At 55.7% G+C, this 21,919-nt stretch overlaps 1 protein-coding gene across 7 annotated transcripts in view; it reads left to right on the top strand.

The window, feature by feature from the left end:
- The window catches only part of TNS3 (tensin 3), a 206,009-nt gene that overhangs the window by 150,393 nt on the left and 33,697 nt on the right, over window positions 1–21,919 (top strand). For all 7 annotated transcript variants that reach the window (XM_027573536.2, XM_027573535.2, XM_027573532.2 and 4 more), the window contains 3 exons: window positions 5,956–6,128; window positions 6,911–7,037; window positions 7,125–7,208. In XM_027573536.2, coding sequence (XP_027429337.2) covers window positions 5,956–6,128; window positions 6,911–7,037; window positions 7,125–7,208 — 384 coding nt within the window. The remainder of the gene's footprint in view (window positions 1–5,955; window positions 6,129–6,910; window positions 7,038–7,124; window positions 7,209–21,919) is intronic.

Here is a 21,919-nt window from a genome sequence, read left to right as displayed (position 1 = left end):
GTGCAGCCCGGCACATAGGTAGGTTTCTCGGGTCACATCCTTTAAGTGGGGAGACTTTGCCTGATGATACCCAGGTAGCAAAGGAAATGACTCAATTTGTAAAATGTATGATCCCGCGGATGGCAGGAAGCCAGCTCCATTTTTCCCATCCCTCAAGGGCTCCTTGCTTCACGTTGCCAAATATTTTGTTCATGTTACATCAACCCTAGCCCACAATGACAGGATCCTGGCAGACCTCCCATCGTGTTTGCGGGACCCTGCTTCCGGCACTTTTCATGTTCGTCTGCAGACGCGGACATCCACCGCGTTAATACTCAACTGAGTCAGGGAACTTGTTTATACTGAGGGGAATTCAGAGCGATGAGAAGGAGCAGCTTTTATTTTAGGTAGGGCTCCATGCCCAGCACGGAGCCCAAGGTGGGGCTTGAACCCACGACCCTGAGATCAAGACCTGAGCTCAGATCAGGAGTCGGACGCTTCCCCGACTGAGCCCCCCAGGTGCCCTGAGAAGTAGCAGCTTTAAATCATCGATTCTGGATAGCCCGTCCATTGAAGTTAGATGTTAAACCCCAACCAGAGGGATCTAGTGTGAGAATGGGAGGGTATGTGGGTGCTCAGAAAGCAGCCTGACATCATTGCCTTGCACACCTTGTTTTCCATGTGAGAGACCCACAGAGGTGCAGCAACCCAGGGTCACGTCAGCACCAGGACGGCTGCCTCTGAGCAAGTCCGCGAGGCAAGGGGGCCTCAGCAAGAGCCCGGCAGCGAGGCCTTGCCTGTGGAGGTCTGGGAGGGGGCGGCCACAGCTTCCACGCCCAGAGCAGCCTGATCCTGCGTATTAGGAGAAATGGAAGTGCTTGTTGCATTTTGGGTTGTTGGCAACACAGTGGATCCGTGGTGATTTTCTGAGGTCCCAAGTTCAGGGGCGCCTGCGTGGCTCAGTCATTAAGCGTCTGTCTTCAGCTCGGGTCATGATCCCAGGGTCCTGGGATCGAGCCCCGCATCGGGCTCCCCGCTCGGCGGGAAGCCTGCTTCTCCCTCTCCCACTCCCCCTGCTTGTGTTCCCTCTCGCTGTGTCTCTCTCTGTCAAATAAATAAATAAAATCTTTAAAAATAAAATAAAGTCCCAAGTTCAGTGGCTTGTGCAGTGCATGTTGCAGTCAAGCTCATCCCCATTAGCGGTCAGTCCTGTCTCCCGGCCCCTGGCCTCCCCTGATCTGCCTTCCAACTCTGGGTTTGCCTATGCTGGGCATTTCATCTAAATGGAATTGTACAACGTGCGTCTGATTTCTTTCGCTGAGCATCTGCTTTTCCATGCTCATCCAGGTTGTAGCGTGTGTTAGAGCGTCATTCCTGTTTAAGGCTGAATTGTATTCCACAGGGCGATTGGACACAGTATGTACGTCCATTCATCCCAGTGTGGATACTGCGTCAGTGCTACTGTGAACATCCGTGTACAAGTATTAGTCTGAATGTGTTCAGTTCTTTTTTGTTTTTTAAAGATTTTATTTGAGAGAGCGAGAAGGAGAGAGCGCACAAGCAGGGGGAGGGTCAGAGGGAGAAGCAGGCTCCCCGTGAGTGCGGAGCCTCACGTGGGGCTCGATCCCAGGACCCGGGATCATGACCTGAGCCAACGGCCGCTTCACCGACCGAGCCACCCAGGCGTCCCAGAATGTTTTTAATTCTTGAGTGGAACTGCTGGGCCACTTGGCCCGTTTTTGTTTAAGGTGTCGAGGGACCAACCCCTCCGTTGTTTGAAAGTTCGCTTTGGAGACCCCCTGGCCTCTGGCATGGCTGGCTTGTTTCCCAAAGCTCTTGCCGTGGGTGCGCTAAGAACAGGTTGGTCCACATGGATGTGACCCCCTAATGGACACATGCGCCATCACTTACGGACAACTGTCGTTTGTTTAACCCGTGGGTAAAGGGTGGTAAGGTCTTCCGTGTCAGGATAGAGAGGTCATGACATCTCTAGCAGGGGTGGGCCTGGGGCCTGGGGTCATAGCTCTAGTCTTCCTTCCTCCTCATAGCCCATCAGCCAGCTGGGCCTGTGGCCGCACCTGCTCACGTTACCATCCACTGAGGGTGGTCCTGAAGGTGGACAGCTCTGACGACCGTCCTAGGTCAACGGTATGGTTGTGGGGCGCCTGGGTGGCTCAGTCGGTGAAGCATCTGCATTCGGCTCAGGTCATGATCTTGGGGTCCTGGGATCGAGCCCCGCATCGGGCTCCCTGCTCAGGGGGGAGTCTGCTTCTCCCTCCCCCCTCTGCTGTGCCCCCTGCTTGTGCTTGCTCTCTCCCCCCACAACAAATAAATAAATAAAATCTTTAAAAAAAAAAAAAGCTACGGTTGCTAAACGATGATGTGTTTGAGGAGCAGGCCAGCAAGATCTAGTGGTTTGGGGAGGGGAAAGATCATTCAAAGGGAAAATAAATCCAAAGACATAAGAGGGACCCGAAGCCAGGCAGCAAGCTCTGCGGGTAATGTGTCTTCAGTGAGTCGGGGAGTGATCTTGCCTCTTGGTCGCCGTGTGGCTTCTTACATTTTGCCTGAAGTCATACCTGATTTTGAGTAAGCAGTGGAAGAGGATCGCCAACGCTTCTCATATTGGAAGGGCAGCCTTCTAGCTTTCTGGACTTACCCTTTCCCTTTCAAGTGCGCCTCTGGGGAAGAAATGCGACCTAACCGAGCACTTCAGTGTTTCCCAGGGAAAAGGATTTGCAGTTTCGCAATCCCAAAGACAGGCTTGCCTTCCTCGGCCCCCTGGCCTCGTTGTGCCGGTGACAGCCCACTCCCACGGGCTCCCCTGGCGCTGAGGTGGGTCCGGGGGGGGGGGGCGGTGGAAGGGGACCCGGAAGGAGAGGGCTCGAGCGTTGGCCAGTGCTAGGCATTTCTAACAAACGTCTCCTAGCTCTTCGCGAATATACCCTGCAGGTGGCAGGGACAGGCCACCCCTGTGGCAGCTTAGGGAGAAATAAAGCTCCTCGAGCCATTCTCGAACATTTAAGCTGGGCAGGTGGGCTTTTTTTTCACTTTCACTGTCACGCTGAGCAGATCCTTCACCCTCTCCCACCCTCTCTTGAGAAGCTGCACGTGTCCAGTTGAATGAGCTGAACTCGGGAGGCCTCCCCCAACCGCGGGGCAGTGTTTGGCCATTGTTTGTCTTCACTCCGAGGAATGCAAGGGAGTTTCCAGAACCCACTGTGCATGCCTCTATGAAGCAGCACTTCATTCTTCCACGGTTGTATAAAGATAAATAAATAGCTTCAGGGCACTTGGCCTTCTAGGGGCCCAGATGGAAGACAAAGGTTGTGTTCTCAGAGGTTTCCATCGACGCTCAAGGGCCGGAGTCTGCCCCCTTGGCTACACAGAGCAGTCACCTGGGAACGTTAGCAGATGCGGAGACGGCTTCCTCCTCCGGAGGGCCGGCTTGGAGTTGACCTGGGCGGGAATCGAGCATCAGAATTATTTTAAACGCCCCCCCCCCCCCACATGTGGAACTCCGGGCTTGAAACCTGCCTCCGTGCTCAGCGTGGTCATGAGTTTTGGGGCCCTTGGGAAGTTGTTAAAAAAAAAATGCCAGGCTCTGGGCCTCACTCCCAGGGAAGGGGTGAGGTCTGCGTGCCAGGAATTTCAATGCCATGCTAATGTGTGGCCAAGTTTGAGAACTGTTGTTTTGTACTTGTGGTTCTGCCTGGGCGTGCACCCTGCTCACCTGGAGGGCTGACCCACGCTCACTGAGGCAGGAGAGCCCCGCCTGAAGGTTCGGATACGACCCGTTTCCAACCCCTTTGTGGAATTTGGAAGCTGTTCAGGAGTCTCGTGCGGGGGATCAGGTTGGTGACGCCTGGTCTGGGCTGTATTTCGACAGCGCGGAGGAGGGGCTGGGACCCCACCTCGTGAGTTGTCAAACTCTTCACCTGTGGACAAGAGCAGACAGTCCCCTCGAGAGGTCTGAATCGCCCTCGTGGAGCGTAAGGAAGATACAAGTGGGTTCTGAATTACCATCGATCGGTGTATTTACAAACAGGTGCAGACTTGCCAAGGGGCTTCTGTTTTGTTTTGTTTTGTTTTGTTTTAATCCAGTTTTTTTAGTGAGTAATCGGAGCAAGTCACATCCTGCACCTCTGTTGACTCAGTGGCAAATTGATGACCACCATGCTGATCTCCCAGGTCAGGCTGAATTTAGTCCTGGTGCGAAGAGCTTTGTGGGCACCCCACGGTCTTGGCCTGAATGCTCTGCTTCCGTTGAGGCTCAGCGGGGGCGTCCGGGTACCCCAGATGAGGACTGTCCTCAGCACCTGGGAATTTCCCTGCCCTGGCCCTCACCACCCCTTCTGGTGACGGCTGGGGTAAGTTGCATCCACCCTAGACCGGTGACTGGGCGTGCCGGGGGCTTCTGTCCTGGTACCGTAAGCTCTGCGGGGCCCAGTCACAGCCAGGCTCCATCCCTGCATGTCCCCTGAATGACCGAATGACCCAGCCTGCAAACTCCTGCGCCCCACGCTGAATCCGAGCCTCCCGGAGCCTGGCTAAGGCTGAGCTGACCCAAGGTTTGCAGGCTCAGCAGGTGTACCCTGACCTTGAACCCCAGTACCGCCCCCTCCCTGGGAATAGTGAATTTGCAAAAATGAGATACGTGGGTGTTTGGGAACAGCAGCAAGGGGGCCTCCCGGGGACACCTGCCCCGCTGTAAGCCTGGGGAGGGGAGACCCGAGGCCCAGGGTGTGTGGTGTCCGGTGGCAGGAGGAAAGGAGACCAGTTGAAGACCTGTGAACACCCAGCAGAGGGGCTGTTGGGGTCACCGGGAGGGACAGGCTCACAGCACTCAGCAGAGGAAGACCGACCTGGCCCGACCCTCTGTGGGGACTGGGATTGTGGGTGGATGCGCGGGTCAGCGGGGATTTTTGCGGATTTTGTGGTCCTGGGTTGCTGTGTTTTCTGCATTGATTCCAGCGTCCTCTGTGACTGTGAGGGGCTGCTGAGGTCCCGGTGTCTTGGCTACTGGCTGGGAAGCAGCAGGGAGCAGGTGCATCTTAGCAGGTGGGCGGAGAGGGGCAGGGTTGTCTGAACCGGGGTGTAGGGCTGGGGCTGTGCAGGGAGGGACGGGGATGGGGGCGTCCAGGGCTCAGTACCCAGGCCCGTGGCCTGCGGGAGGCCCCCAGAGGGAGCCTAGGACTTGTTCCCCCTTCTCCCCGTGGCCCTTCTCAGAACGGACCCCTCCCTGTGGAGGGCTGAGTGCACCCATTGTGCTGCTTTAGCTCGAGTCTCTCCTGCCTTCCTCTGGTCTCCTGCATCCCTCTTTCCTGGATGTGACTTCTTCACTGAAAAGGAAAAACGGGGGCACGGCCAGATGGATGTAGCCGATTCTTTAATACAGTTCGGAGAATAGGTTTGAAGTATCTCGCTCTTCAACTCAAGTGAAGTCCAGGCATCTTGTTTTTCTGACTTTAAAAGTGATACATATCAGAGCGCAGGCCGCGGTCCAGCGTCGCAACCACCAAAAGGCCACCAAAAGTCCTCCGTGCACACTCAGCGAGGGGAGGGCAGGCTCCATCCTGGCGACAGGGGCTCACCTTTGTGCTTCTTGAGCACCTGCTGTGTGCGAGTCACTGGGAACCAGATGCACACAGATCCCTCCTGGGAATGATGCTGGGAAAAGCAGGAACTGAACAAAAGTGGGTTGCAATCGTGACAGGCTGGGACATCACGCCCGGTGACAGAGCCAGAGAGCAGAGGACACCCGGTGGATGATTCTGTTTATAAGAAACATCCAGAACCGGCAAGACCAGAGGTCACCAGGGCGGGGGGAGGGGAGCGGGCAGTGGGAGCTGAAGATGTTCTGGAACTAGAAAAAAATAAGAGTGTCAATTTGGGAAATTGTAGTCAGGTCTTAATTAAGGCCTCGGTCCTCTGCTGTGGGAAAAGCACCTGCAGCCCACGTGTTTCTCCTGTCAGGCTCCTCGGGGGACGAGCCGCTGGGCGGAAGGTTCCGGAAGCTGAGCCTTGGGCAGTATGACAACGATGCTGGGGGGCAGCCGGCCTTCTCCAAATGTGGATGGGGAAAGACCCCCGGTGCGGACCAGGCCTCAGGTCTGGCACCTTTCCTCTCTCCAGCAGACGCCAAAGAGGTAGGCACTACCCCCTTGACAGCGGGACCGGTGCCCTCCCTGATCGCGGTCCCATTGCCACCCTGCCTCCCTCCCGTCTCGCAGGCAGGGGTGTGGTTGGGAGAGCCCAGGTGTGCAGCCCTACCCAGAAGGCATGGCGTGGCCACCATGGGCTCCGCTGGGCCTCCACTCCTGGACTGCGTGGTGGGGGGAGGCGGGAGCGTGCAGGTGGCTCGTGGGTGCACGGCGGTGGCCAGGGGCACATGGACTTCCCCAAGGTCTTGGGCCGCGGGGGGGAAGCAGGAAGAAAGTGGGTCAGCGTGGCTGTGGGCCCCGTGGTGGGATCCACGGAGCATCTTCTAGGCTTTCATCAGAACGCAGTAAGATAGGTCGAACCCCGAACGATGAACCCGTCCCCACCAGTGTTTTCATCGTGGTCGATGCAGAAAGTGGGAGCCCAGAATAGCTTAGAAAAGAGATACCTGGATAAATCCTTCTGTGTTTTTCTCTGTGCTGTGGTCTCACTGCCTGTGAGCACACACACCACGGGCAGGGATGATTTTATCCTGTTCTCCACCGGGTGCCTGCCTTCCTGGTGCCGCGCCCCGTCTCTGGCAGCTCCACGCGGTAGCAGGTGGATGGACCGCGGGGACTCCCTCTTCCCTTGAGTTGCTGAAGCTCTTCCCAGTGGCCACCAGTGGCAGGGCCATGCATGGGGACCCGGCCCCTGTTCCTGCACGGTGGGTCAGCCCGGGCCCGCCGTGAGGAGGTGGCCTTCACCCGACTCCCTGTGCCAATTCCAGACGGTGGCCGCCGCGTACCCCTCAGACCCCAACGGGATCAGCAGCAGGACCTTCACTCCAACCAAGGGTGACTCTGACTCGGCCTCTCCCACGCCGGCATTTCCCGTGTCTCCAGAAACACCGTATGGTAAGCCAGAAGCCAAACCTGCAGCAGACAGCGGCACCCCTTCGGGGAGGACGCAGCAACAGAACTTCACTCTGCTTTCTTTTCCAGTGACGACACCCCCACATTGTCCGCCGTTCACCCCGCCCGGGCTGCAGGGGGGCAGCGCTGGCGGTCTGTACAGAGGAGCTCACGGTAAGAACCCCACCTTTCCTTCTCTCCGGCATCTCATGCTGACATGTTTGCATGGGCGCCCCGTCTCGGACACCTCCGAAGTGCGGAGGGCTCTTGCCCGGGGGGTGCGGCCCGCTGGGGGCTAACTGCGGCCTGCGGCCTGCGGGCGCACCTCTGTGCATCCTCACATCTGCCCAGCAGGCAAGGGGAAGGGTCGTGGGTGCTCGGAGCGCGGTGTCTGTGGTTTTCAGCTCCTCCTACCGTTTCCTGGAGCTGGAAGAAGAAGCTGGAATGCCTGCCCTGCCCTTTACAGAGGAGCTGGGGCTTGCGAGACCAGCGAGCTCTCTGCTCTGTGCTTCAGGGCCGCCCGAGACCCCCACCTGTGGTCCTGGATCTCCCCAGGGGGTGACGACCTCTGGGACGGGTGTGTTGCGGACCTTGCCCACTTCCCCATCCTCGGCGTGGTGCTCGAGTGCCCACGGGCCCAGGGGAGGGGACGGCAACCGGCAGCAGCCATGGGGCCAGCCTGCACCCCTTCCTGGGGACATCCCCCTCTTGCCTTGAGGGCCCAGGATAGCCCAACCTCAGGCACGGGGAGAGGGGATGGAGCCGAAGCCCCGCGTGCGTTTAAAACTTTTCTTCTCTGTGCTTGTAGATTCTTTCTGGCGCTGCCTCTCTGGGGAAGGCCCATGAGGGTTCTGTGAGGGGTCATCAGGTACCCGGGAGAGGTCGTAGTGACAACATTTGGTGCCATGTCCCTTCTTTTCCCAGATCTGTGTGTCATATCCAGGAAGGGCTGTCCTTCTCCGAAAGGTCTCCTGTGGCTTTAGACCATACACGCTTCTCTTTACGCGCAGAGCAGAGCGGTTAAATCACCGGCCTTCCTTGGCGTGGGGTTGGGGGGGAGCTGACACGTGGGCCAGGGGAGGGTGTGCAGTATGGTTGCATGCGTTTGTGCACTCTGGAAGCGTCCCACGGGAGCAGACGCCATCCCAGCGTGTGTCAGCACGGAGACGCACGCACGACATCACGTGTCTGTTCTGCATTGGAACCACGTGGGTGGTGGCAAACACAGGGACACGGCTTCTGCCTCCACCCGTCCCCCTCCTCCTCCCTGAGCCGACCACGTGTTTAGACCAGCTTTGTGGGACACATGCTGGTGATGGCCGTGGGACATGGATGATGAGCCCAAGGAAAGAAAATACCGGAACAAACCTTCAGACCGCAGGCCCAGCAGAGCGCGAGGGCCCTGCTTGCATGGGGCGGTCCCGCGTGCTGGGCGCACCCCGGGCGGTGACTGCAGGAGCTCATGTGTAGATGACATTTGCCCCATGGTCTTCACAGCATGATGTCTCTCTTCTTGTGGTCACATTATGGGAGCCGCTCTCCCTGTCGTCCCACTCACAGGTGGGGAAACGGACACAGGGAAGTTCAGCATATCGCTCGAGCCACACAGCAGGCAGGGGGCAAAGCCAGGACTACATGCCGGTCAGCGTCATCCCCCAGCCAGGGGTGTTTTGTTCCGCATTGTCAGGTTAGACAGGGCCTGGATTTAAGTCCGGTCACGGAATGACTGTGCCTCTCATAGTTAGTGACCCTCTGAACCTGTTTCCTCGTCTACCAATACAAGAATGCCTCATCTGTGACCAGCGTGCAGGGGTGAGGTGGGATGTGTTTGGCATCTAACATAGTGCCTGGCTCTGTGTCATTTAGCACCGGGTGCTACCGTGTGTGTACATGAGAGTATTTGCTTTGAATCCTTGTCAGGAGGGTGGCATTGGCCTCCTGGCATGGACTACACATAGCCTTCCCTGCCCCCCACTCTGAGAAGTACACACACACCTGACGGTATGTCAAACAGACGCCAGAGGCTGAGCCGTGGAGGAAAGAAGCAGACTGACCGTGGCCCCAGGACCACGGAACCTGGATGGACCACCATCTGGGCTCTGGAACAGGCTTCCGCAGAGCAGAGAGAATGGATGTCATGCAGGGACTCCAACCAGAAACCAGTAACAGGAAGGTAACAGGAAAATGTCCAAATGCCTGCAAATGAATCCGCACTCTTGCAAATAATCCACGGGCCCAAGAGAAAAATCTCACGGGAAATCACAAAGTATATTGAAGTGAATAAAATGAAAGTAAAATATTTCACAGGTGGTAGGACAGAGCTCAGACAGAACTGAGAGGAACACTCATGACAGTAAACATATACCTTGGAAAAGGAGAAAATCTGAAATTAAGAGTTTGAACGCCTCCTCCCAGAACCTAGAACGAGAAGAACAGAATAACCTGAAGATGGCCAGAAGGAAGAAAATATTAAAAATACAAGCAGAAATCACTGAAATTATGAAAAGGAAAAATAATAGAAAAAATAAATGAAAAAGAGCAGGTTCTCGGAGATGATCGAGAGAGTTGGCCAATATCTCAAAAGAAGGACAAAAAATAGGGAAGAGACAGATGGCTAATACCAGGAATGAAAGGGACCCCTCACCGAGCACCCTGCAAATAGGAAGTGGATGACAGTGCCACACACAGTGGTTCACGATGAGCTTGCCCTGGGACATCTCTTCCAGTGTGAAGCAGACACTTTGAATGCCTGGTAGCTAGTGAGGAAATTGACTCATAACGTATACATTTTCCCCCCAAAGCAATCTCCAGGCCCCGATGGTTTCACTGGGGAATTCAACCAGACATGTAAAGAATTAACACCAATTCTACACAACCCCTTCCAGAAACTAGAAGGAGAGGGAACGTATCCTGGTTCATTCCGTGGAGGCAGTGTTACCCTGGTACCAAAATCAGACAAAGGCAACAAAAAGGGAACAATAGGCTGTTATCCCTTATGAATAGACAAAAAATTCCTTAACCAAACCCCAGGAAATCAAATAATAGTGTATATAAAAATTATACACTTTCACCAGGTAGGATTTACTCTAGGGATGCAAAGCTCTTTTGATATTTCAAAATCCATCAATGTCACCCATCCTATTTAATGGATGAAGAAGAAAACCGTATGATTTTATATTAATAGATGCAAAGAAAAATTTTTTTGACAAAATTCACATCTGTTCTGACTAAAAACTCGCAGCAAAACAGCACAGAGGGGACCTTCCTCGACCTATAGAAAGAATCTACTAAAACCCTGCAGCTCACACATAATGCTGAAAGTTCTACAGGATCGTCATGCAAGAAAAGGAGATACAAGACCACAGAGTGGAAGGGAAGAAATAAAACTGTCCCTTTTTGCAGATTTGTGATTTATCTATGCAGAAAATTCCAAGGAATGTACAAAAAAAGCCTCCCAGAACAAATAAGCGGCATCAGCTGGTTGCAGGACACAAGAGATACACACAAAAATCAATTATATTTCTATAGACTAGCAGTGAATGTGTACAGACCTCAATTAAGTATACAGTGCCATTCATAATAGATCAAAAAAGCAAAATAATAAGGTGTAAACCTAAGAAAACATGCAAGACACATTCATTGAAAACTCCACAGTGTCAGTGGAAGAAATCAAAGACCTAAATAAATGGAGTGGCATACCATGTTCATGGATTGGAAGACCCTGCTGAAGAGGTCAGTTCTTCTCAAAGTGATGTACAGTTTTAACACAGTTCCTATCAAAATCCCAGCAATATTTTTTTTATATAGACAAGATACTTTAAAAATTTATATGGGAATTCAAAGGAAGGAGACCGGCTAGAATAATTTTGAAAAAGAACAAAGTAGGAGGCATGGATTGACTACTTTCCAGACTTTCTAGGTAACCACGGTAATCAGGACTGTGTGGTGTGGGGCAAGGGACGGACACAAGACCAGTGAAACAAAGGGAAACCCAAAAACACACCCACACAAATTTGCCCAACTGATTTCTTTTGGAAAATGTGCAAAGCAAGTCACTGAAGGAGAAACTGTCCTTTCAACAAATGGCACTCACCGTTCAAAAAAAAATCAACCAAAGTCTTGTATCTTATACCAGAATTAACTTAAAAGAGATCATAAACAAATATGAAACTGTAAAACTTTAAGGAAAAACACATAGCAGAAAATCTTTGGGATCCAGGCTACTCAGGAGTTATTTTACTAGCACCCGAAGTGCAATCCATAAAAGGGAAAATTGATGAAGTAGGACTTCATCAAAATTGAAAGAATTTTCTATAGGAGGAACCTGCTAAGAGGTGAAAGGGCAGACAGACCGCAGACTGAGAGAAGATTTTGCACTCCAAACCTCGGCAGTAAAGAAAGAAACAACCCGATCAGAAAACAGGTAAAAGCCAGGAGGAGACCTCTTACTGAACAAGATGGACAGACAGCAGAAGAGCACATGAAAGACACCCAGCGTCATTACCACCAGGGAAATGCGAGCAATCACTACAGACCCAGCATAACGGGTAAAATAAAAAATAGTTTCAGCACCACGTGCTGGTGAGGATGTGGAGAAACTGGAACTCTCCTGTCCTGCTGGTGGGGCTGGGACACGGTGCAGCCTTTCCACGGGAGACAATCTGACACTTTCTTAAAAAAAACCCTTACACGTGCCAATATATGTGATTCGACAAGGAGCCCTGAGTTTTTATCCTGAAAAAACAGATTGACGCTCGCGCCAAAGCCTGCACCCCGGTGTTTATAGGGCATCTCTGTATAACTCCTGACCTCTGCGTATGAATCCAGAATGATCTCAGACTCACAAGTTCAGTGTCAGTCCCACTGGGGGAGCGGGTGGGGATGTGGTTGAAACAATGTTGGCTGCCAGTTGGACAAGCTGGGTGGAGTCTCCGTGGAGCTTTATTGTACTGTTCTGCCTACTTCTGGATGTGTGTGGGATTTTGTATGTTGAGGAGTTAAAGTATAAATCTGGGAGCCCTTGGTGGTGAGTAAACGTGGGTGCGGTCCACACGTGTGCACGGGGCACTCGCGTTCACCAGCCCCGTCCTCTTGCTGGTGCAGCACATAGAGGCAGGGACCGATCCAGGGATCCCACACCGGGGAGAACCAATGCCTGCTGGTTGTTTGCCTGGTGAGGAGGTCTGGAGTTTGAAGGGCGAGCAGCGTTCCGTACGCGCTAACTGGGCTAAGGGAGAAATCGAGGTTTCTGACTTTGTTGCTGTTCCCGTTGTGGTCTCAGTCACATCAGCGCTCAGTTAGTGCAACACCACACTGCACAGAATCCCCTTCCTGTGTCTTGCTGCATCAAAAATAACGGGGTGTCAGCTGAGTCCCAAACAACCCAACCCAGTGCCGCCAGGTTACTTCGGGGACAACCCACAGGATAGGTGTCAGAGAAAGAGAGGCGGACACCGGCTGAAGGTGGGAAAGCCATACTGCAGGTGAGCAGTAGAGACCCCGAGCAAAGGGACAGGTCAGCGGATGGAAAGTTCCCAAAATGGATGTCAGGGGGAGGGGGATTCTTGTTAAACTGGCCCAGCAGGGATTCTTGCTGCAGAAGGGCAGAGGCTGGGTGGGCTGGGTAGGGATGACTTTGCAGAATCCTGGCTAAGACGGGGCCCTCCAGGGACAGCCGTCCAAGGCCGAGGTCGAGGCCTCGTGGAGAAGGGGCTCCCAGGACCCTGACTCTGGGCGCAGTGCGTGTCCTCTGCTACCCGGCCCACGTGTACTCTGTTCTGGTTTCCTCCAGGTCCTCTGGCCACCTAGGTTCAGTGCCAGGTGTCCCCAGAGCCTGCCTGGCCCGCCCCCTGCCTTGAGCCCCTCACATCCACCCCTCACCAGAAACAAGCCTCTCTGCACTAAACAACCAGAAGAATCAGGAAGCATGCCCAAGGGTGCCCCAGGTGTAGAAACAGATGCTGGAATGAGAAGCCAAGTTCCCGGGGGCTGTGGGGGGTGGTCAGAGCTGGGACTGCCCCTCCCTGACCGGCTGTGCGGGGCCCCCAGTAAACTCCTCTTTCAGCGCCGGCTCCAGGACAGCGAGGGACCTTTAAACACTTACCCAAACAGTCAGCATTTAAATAGGAATTCAAATACTGTTGAATTCTCCCAGAGGTGCTGGTAATCGAAGGACTGGGGACGGGATGGGGCCTAGGTGCTGGAGCAGGTGGGGCCATGAGCTGGACCCAGGAGGGCGTGCTGCAGGGTTTTCTGTCTGACACAGTGAGCCCCATGAGGATGGAGACCTGCAGGTCCGACTCACCCGGGACCCTCCAGCACAAGCCTGGGCAGTCGGTGTGTTCAATGCATCCCTGACCCGCCTGGCTTGCGCCCCGGGAAACATGTGCGTGCAGGGACACCATCCTTAGACTTGTCAGCAATTCCAGATCTGAGCCTGTGATACTGGGATTTCTAGTAAGACAGATTTGGTCTCCGTGCCCTTTCCCAGCACAGAGCTCCCCTAAACCCTTGGAATTCCCTAAGGGAAGGAGCAGAAAGGTGTCTCCTGTGATGCTAACCAGGTGATGCTTGGGAAGCACCTGAAGGTGGGGTCTGGTTGCCAGGGGAACCGACCACGTGGTTTTAGGATGAGACCTCTCAGCCCCACCCCCTGACCTCGGGAGGGGAGGGGCTGCAGGTTGAATCAATCACCAATGGCCAATGATTTCATCAGTCATGTCCTTCTAATGAAACCCCAATAAAATCCCAAAAAGATGGGGTCAAGAGCTCCAGGTTTGGTGAACGGCTGGAGATGTGGGGACCAGTCAGAATATCAGTTATTCCATCTTTTCTGACCTGAGACTGAGCCTTGATATTCAGCACGTAAGTGGGAAATAATGAGGGAGTGTTTCATCACAAAATTTGTCTCTGATGTACGTCAGCTTTGAATTTGATCCGGGAGAGATTTGTTCAGTTGAGGTGCAATCCACAGAACGTGAAACCTGCCGGGAACGTGAACAGCTCAGTGTCGGTTCGTGTGGCGTGTAGGACCTCACCTTTGTCAGGTTTCACACCGCTGTCCTCCGTGATGGCTTTGCAGGTGGTATTTAGAGACCACTGGGGACGGTCCCTTCATTGGTGGCAATGAAGATGATCGACAGGCAATGTGAGTTTCTTGAAAGAGGACACCTTTATACTTTATACAATTTCCATTTTGTCTTCACATTGTTCTGGGGAGCAGGGCTGGTCCTTCTGGGGCCCAGGCTGTCACGAGAGCGATGTCCCCTCTCCTGCTGACCAGGAGGGATTCTGATTCCCCAGGGAAGGACGGAGTTCTTGGGGCTTCACCCCAGCCTCGGGTACAAGGGTGTGCTTGCAGCCATTGGGACCCCCCTGGAGTCGGTTTCAAACGGGTGACATTTGCCAGAGGGCACATCCAGGACCTTCTTGTTGAGAGAGGGAGCCAGAGAGAGTACTTGGAGCTAATGCTTTATTTTTGTTTAAAAAAAAAAGTTGTCGTTCTTCAAAGCTTGACAAATTGTAAAACACTTCTACCAGGAGTCCCCTTTCCTTCCTGTACCCAACTCTGCTTTTCTTTTGAAACTTTATGAAGTTCTGATGAGAATGTTTATAACAGGAATGAAGGCACGCGCTGAATGTGAGCAGGCTGTGACGTTTGCAGACCCCGATGACTTTGCATCTTGCAGCTCCTGCAGGCAAGCACGTTTGCATGGTCCTGGTAGTGTGTTTACACGTGGAGGTGCATGCATGTGGACCGGACAGGAGTATCCATGTTGTGCACGCCCCTGACACCAGGCGCATGCCGATTGGTGCCGGAGAAGGCCTTCTGGGGACTGTGGACCCCACGTAACTGGTATGGGTTAGCCTTGGGTACACCGGCCCCTGAACCCTGGGGCTCCTGATTAGGAAAACGAAGAAAGGAAAGTTGAATGTTTCAAACTATATTTAAAAATCAACATTCCTGGTGGGCTGCTGGAGTCCATGTGCAGCTGGGCCTGGGAACGAGAGCGTTCATTCACTCGGGTGGAATGTGGCTCTGAAAACACGCCGTGTTGGCCTTCCGTGCTGACACCTCATTCCCAGCAGGCCGGCCTGGAAGTGTCCCCACGTGAGCGGACCGTTTCCCGGCAAGATGAATGCCGTCCTTTGTGTGCTTGCTTTTGGTTTAGAGGGATCTTTGTTTTTCCCAATTTATTTGAATCTGCTCATTTCTTTCCCCTCGGGCGGACTGTTCTTGAATCTCAGAGTAGAGGTTCTTCTGTGTTTCCCCTGGTTGGGAGTGCTGTGAGTCCCCCCATTCTGAGCCCTGCCAGCCAGAGGGCAGGACCAGCAGCCCCAGCCCTTGGGGGACAGGCTCCTGGGGGCCTGAGTCGCCTCCCTGGCGCTCTGTGGTCTGGTTGTGGGACCTCTCAGGACCCTTTTTTAAAGTTTATTTATTTGAGAGAGAGAGAGAGAGGGCATGAGCGGGGGGACATGCCATCTGCCTTACCCCTCGTTCCTGGCTGGGGACCCCCGCCCCTCGTTCCTGGCTGTGGACCCCCTCCCCGAGCCCTCGGGGGTGTTCACCTGAGCCCCCAGGTTAGGGTGCGTTCCTGACCCAGAGAGGCCCTGCCCAAACCGCCCTGATTAGGTAAGGAAACACTGTCTTGGGTTTAAATGCCATCATGTTTTTGCACGTGTTCACATGCACATGGAATAGCACGCCCGAATACATAGTGCGTGTGCATATTCCTGATTCGGCCTAGATTGAGGGATCCTTTGCTTTTTGAGCATTTATTACAAGTCAGGCACTTATACGTGCATACATAGAGAAAGAGCTAGTTTATAGAAAACCCAGGAGCCAGGGAAATGAGAATTCAGTCATTTGGAGAACATTTCGATGCTGCTCCAGCAAAGCCCAGTGTGTGCTGGGGAGAGGGCGGCTTGTGGGTGAATTTTGCATGCCCTCAGGCGCAGGCGGTCTGACCGGGCTTTGGAGGACCCTGACGTTGGGCTACCGTGAAGTCACACTATAACTGAGCTTTGTGTTTGCTCTTCACCCTTTCTCTGCAAAAGCAGATCATCGGGCTGGATCGGAAGCAGCCCAGAGCACGCCTTCCCGGGTGCTGGCGGGCGGGGGATCCCCGGGAAAGCAGGGCCCCCTGAGGATCCGTGTCCCCCGTGTGTCCTGTGGAGCTCTCCCGAGACCCCTTAGTTCCGTGTTTCTAGGGCAGAGCCCTTGCTGGAGACCTGCGTGTGGGTCACCGGACATCTCGTCCGTGTGGTCCCGGAGCCCCCTCTGCACTCGTGGGAGAAGCCTGCAGTCTGCGGGTGACCCCCCCCCCCCCCCGTCTCAGCAGCTTGCCTGTGAAGTTCCCGAACTTCCCTCGCTGCGTCATGCACTAAGTCCTCAGACCCATCCTACGGTGCCCCCGCCGTCAGGCGTTGGATCTGGCTTCACTGGGTGAACCGCAGGCCCCACGAGGATGCGTTGGGCCGGTGGGCACCTTCTGAGCTGAGTATACAGAGGGAGGGCAGCTGGGCCATGTCCACATCGGATCTGTGAGCGCTGACCTTGGGGTGGCCCTGCTGGGGCCCTGCGGGAGTGAGCTCAGTGGTGTCCTCCCACTGACCCAGGTGCTCTTGCAGAGCGGGGGACAGCAGTTCAAGGGGCAGCTTCTTGACTTCTTTGGAGCACAGCCGTGAGATCGGTTTCATCCCTGTTGCTGCTGCCGAGCATGGAGGAGACGCAGGCCGGGCAGACACATCTCCAGAAGGTTCTTCAGTGTCTGTAGACTCCCACCTGGGGAACCCCGGTCGTGGAATGCTTGCACAAAGTAACACAGCAGCAGTGCTTCGGAAAGCGTGTCCTGCTTCCCCGTGACCCTCCCGATGGCTGCCCCATGTCCGTCAGCCCCGCGGCGTCCGCCAGGCACCACGGGAAGGGCCCACCCTGAGGAGCGCCTTCCCGGGCCTGGCTGCACGATGATCATCTTCCTTTCTGCTCAAGGAGAGTCGGGCCACGGGAAGGGCCCGTCCATCCGCCAGCTGAGGCTGTGCTGGGCTGTGGTCAGACATTTCCGACAGATGCTTTGCTGCCCCTGCTGCAGGCACATAAACAAGCCGGAGGAAGTGCCCTGCACAGACCTGGGGCAGCCATCCCGGGGCTCTTCCTGGCCAGGAGCTCGGAGAGGTGGCCCCGGGGGTCCCTCACACGCCCCTGTCCTGTGAGGGGCTCGTACCTGTCGGCTTCCACCACGGTGCTGGGATTTGAGGGATGAGTGGGTCTGTGCCCGACCCATGAGGCGGGAGAGGCAAGGGGTGAGTGCCCACGGCATGCTGTGCTTGATGGGCCTCCACCGAGAAATGCACATCTGCCTCGCGGAGCTTCGGTCTTGAAGGCCGGCCGCATGCCTCTGCTCTGCTCTATGGACTCGTCACAGTCCGGTTTCAGGCCACAAGGGATGGAGCACATACCTCCATCTGACTGTTGGGGATGGTGTTCTGAGTTTTCTAGAAATGCAGGGTCATTTTTTTTTTTTTGTAGATTTTTTCTTTATTTGAGAGAGAGACAGAGAGCACGAGAGGGAAGAGGGTCAGAGGGAGAAGCAGACTCCCTGCCAAGCAGGGAGCCCGATGTGGGACTCGATCCCAGGACTCCAGGATCATGAGCTGAGCCGAAGGCAGTCGCTTAACCAACTGAGCCACCCAGGCGCCCCGGGGTCATTTTGAAATGGGCTTTGAAGAGTGTATAGGAGTTCTTCACCAGTTTGTTTTGGGGGGTGGGGCTGGCCTTTTAGATAGAGAGAAGGACATAAACAGAGAAAAGGGAAGAGAGGAACGTTCAGGTCTGCCAGCAGCCTATTGGTAGAATCGGCTGCCGGTGAGGGGCCCCGGCTAAGAGCTAGAAAGAGCCTCTGTAAGGCTGTCGGGTGGGGGGTGTCAGAGTCAGCTGCGTCCAGGAAGAACACCTGCAGGGTTTGAGCTGGAGGAAGGTCCCCGGTTGCCCGGGGCAGGGGTGGAGTGAAGGGCTTAGGCTGGTGGTGGGGGCCCGGCGAGTAGTATGCCCCCATCCAGGGGACCTGGGTAGACGGGGCAGCACTGACCAGGGGCTCCTGTGGCTGTTGGAGGCCTCTCCATTGTGAGCGGTGGATCCCAGGGAGTCTGGTCCACTTTGGGGGAGGTGGTGTTGGAGGGGCGGGTCTCGGGGCAGCAGACCCTGCTGTGCGGGGTGGGGGGGGGGGTCCTTCTGTACTCCCTGCTCGCCCCTTTGGCTGACGCTGGCCCCTGGGCTGGAATGGAGCTGGGGAGGGTTTCAGCTGGGGGTTTGCAAGAGGTTAAAGCACCGGGAAAAGGGAAAAGGACTGGAGAGGAAGCGGACCGTGCAGTGAGCAGGCGGGGCCGCCCGCGTCTGGAGGCACCGACTGGGCAGGCGGCCCGAGCAGCAGTCCCGGATTCTTTCCCGGCCACGCTCTCCCGCCGCCCTCTGAATGGGCCTCCGCGGAGGTGGCCGCCCCCGTCCCGCCCCGACCCCCCCTCCCCCCGGGACGCCGGAACCCAGAGTCGCCCTGCCCCGGGGGTGGGGGACGCTGCTCACTCACAGGGCCGCCTGGGACAGCCCGCCGAGTGCCTTCCGCCCGGCCCGCGACTTCCCGGGCCCCTGCATGGACTGAGTGGCGCCCCGCACTGCCCAGGTAAGCGCCGCTCTCTCTGGCCCCGAGGCCCGCCTGCAGGGGGCCCAGGCTGGAACCTGAGCTCCCCAGCGGTGGGGGAGGGGGCTGGGGGGGGAGCGGACGGGGGATGCAGAGTCCCAGGGCCAGGGAGCCCGGGAGGGACCAGACTTGGGAGGGTGCCTCTCCCCGTGTCCCCTGTCATTTGGCGACAGCCCTCCAGCCCTGAGACTCTGTGAAAGACGCCCCGGCCCGGGACCCCGGTGGGAGGGCCCCTCCTTCCAGAAGAAAGCCACGCTTTGTCTTTGCCGAGACTCACTGGGGCAGACGCAAGCCTGCCTCACAGATGGTGTGGCTTTGGGAGCCAGGCTGCTTCCCAGCACAGCACATTCTTTTGCTAAAACCGAGAAAGCGCGCCTGCCCATTCCAGGGCTGTCCCGTCCGCCCCAGGGCCTTGAGGGAGGCCGGCTGGCCTGGCCACAGAGGCCCCGGGCTGCACCCAGGTGCTGCGCCCCGGCGCCCCAGCTTCCCGGGAGGAGGAGGGCTGTCAGCCGAGGCGGAAGGCAGGCGCCAGGAGCAACGTGGGGTTTCCGAGTGAGGTTGACTATTGTCCGGGCTGCTACTGGAGCCAGAGGGAGGACGTCTGAAGGAGCCCGGGATTTTAACACAAGACACGCAGTCAGGACGTAACCTGCTCACGTCATTATGTTGCCAGAGCCTTGGGGTGGGGGTCTGGGTCCCTCCCTGCCTCTGCCCTCCGACCTGGCCCAGGTGAGCCTGCAGGGCGTGGGCAGGTCCCTGGGACCGAGGGGCGTGTGTGCTATGGAATGGAAGGATGGGGACCAGTAAGAGGGAGAAACAGGAAAACCCCAAATGTTTCATAGTGGAAAAAGCTCTGCAGTCTCCTGGAGAAAGTGAAGCTGGAGCTGGTCAGTGGTCGCCTTCTGGTTCTTTCTGCCTGCAGGTCTTGAGTGTTCTCCCTCCCAGCATGGCCAGGGTCCTCACCTCCCGACTGGAGGCTTGTGTCTGGTCCCGCGTGACCCGTTGTTCTAATGCAGTTTGTACGCAGTGGTCACTTCCAGTGAATTTCACGTGTGTATCGATAGATTAGAAATCGGGTCACACGGGGATATTTTTATGACCCCAGAGATGAGATTCGAGAGTTTTGGTCTGTTGGTTCCAGGAGAGAGAGGTCATTCCCCCGCTCCATGGGTGTCGGTGGCTGGGTGGGGTCCCAGGCTGAAGACGACTCACAGGCACCTGTGCCTTCTCAACATGGTAGCGGGGGGACCCTCCAGCGCAGGCCCCTCGTCCTGCCCAAGGCTGCCTCCTGTTGTATTTGGGGGGAAGAGGCAGTAGGGCGGGGTGATCTTACACTTAGGTTCTGACTTTGACATCTCCCCGGCGTGGGGCAGGGTGGCCTCGGGGACAGAACACAGCTTCCCAAGTTGCAGAGATGAGCTGGTCTCCTTGGACTGAGTTTCTTAGTTCCCCTAGGTGCTCAGAAGCTCTGTGTCCCCGTCTGCAATGCAACGCCGTTGGTCTGCACATGGAAACCTTTTCATGAGGATAAAATCGGGTGACGCCTCCACGTGGCTTAGCCCAGTGCCGGGCATGTGGTGGTCAGCACTCAGCAAAAAGGCATTGTTACTCTGCTTTCTGTAATTCTCTTAGTCAAGAAAGTTGGCGTGCGTCGTAAACCAGTTTTGAGAAATCTGATAACAGTGCTGGACATAGCCGCCCGGCTGAGCTGGAGTCAGGACTGTGGCCGAAGGATGTTTGGTGACAGGCGGAGGCTGGTGGCCCAGCTGGGATTGGTGCCGAATCCCTCCCCACTCACTTTGCCTCCAGTCACCTGAGACGGGTGTCACTGCTGGCCTTCTCCTGAGACGTGAAGGTAACGGGGTCACCGGGCCAGTGAGAGCCGGGGTCCAGACCACCCCTCGCACAGACCACGCCCTTCCTGCATCTCGTCCACACCCACTGCCCACTGCCATCCTGCCAGGATGTAAGTTTACAAGCACTGGATGAAGGAATCGGGGAACCAACGCAGCCTCCCCTCCTGCCACTAGCTGGCCGGCTACTCTCAGCCCGGAACTGTGTTCTCTGTCTGATGTCTGATGGGTGCTCAGCCTCGGCGAGAGCGGGTGGGCACTCGGTGGGACAGGGGAGCAGGCGCCAGGTAGACCAGATAAAGGAAAGGGACATGAATTTCAGAAACTCAGTGGGAAAGAATAGGGTTGGAGGAACCAGGGATGAGCCAGCTTCCCCGGGTGGCCAAGTGCAAACAGAGAAGCTTCCAGAATGCTATGGAGCTCTTTGATGGCTCTGAGGAGGTAAGAAGAAGAGTCCCCCAAAGACAAGGTTTGGTCGTGGGAGATGTGGGTCTTGGAGCCTGTCCTTGTGTGTGTTGTAGGAGCAGGCCAGATGTGGCACAGTCAGCCGTCCCTTGTCCTTCCAGAAGGACTGCCTGTCTTCAGCAGGCTCTCAGTGGCCCGTGGCCTGTGGGCTGGGGGAAAGCCAGCCAGGAATATGATGGTGGCGGTAGAAGGAACACTCCGGTAATAAAGTTCCGTGCAGACTGTTGAAAATGACACTTGTCTTGTTCCAGTGAGAACCCTTAAAAGTTTAACAGGAGGCATTTAAAAAGATACGGTAGAGGAAGGGAAAGACCGTGTGTCCCTGGATAGGAAGGTAATGTCCTAAAGGTGTCGAACCTTAGCAGCCTCGTGTGTGTATTTGGTGTAATTCCAATCAAAACACCGACGGGTCTATTTTAAGGGAGTACGATAAAGTGATTTTGGAAGTCCAGTAGTGAAGAATCTTGGTTAGCTGGGGTACCGCCAGTGGGGGTGGGGGGCTTGCCGGGGAGCCAGGGCACTGAGCGAGCGGGGGCCAGTGGATCTCGAGGAGATGGAGGTGTACAGTGGACTCATAGTGGCTGGAAGTTTGGTTCCAGAAAAGGGGGTGCAGTCCACAGGAAAGAGGGGCTGCTCTGCAGAGGGAGCTGGGGCAGTTTCCCACGCGGACAAAAGCAAAGTGGGCCCCTTTGTGCCGTTTGCACATGTCATGTGCAGGTACAGCAGGGACCTAAACGTCAAGCGAGTTCTCCGTGGGGAGAGGGATGTGTGCATTTCTCTGTTGGCTGCCCTGGGTCTCGCCCCCTGCTTTTCTTTTCTTGCCTTACTTGGGTTACTTTAACCTGTTCTGATGTCCCCTTCATTTTGTACGTTC

Source organism: Zalophus californianus, chromosome 12, assembly GCF_009762305.2.
Source record: "Zalophus californianus isolate mZalCal1 chromosome 12, mZalCal1.pri.v2, whole genome shotgun sequence".
In the NCBI taxonomy this organism is placed as follows: Eukaryota; Metazoa; Chordata; class Mammalia; order Carnivora; family Otariidae; genus Zalophus; species Zalophus californianus.
Note: the sequence above shows the minus strand (reverse complement) of the source record. Positions and strands in the feature narration are given on the sequence as shown.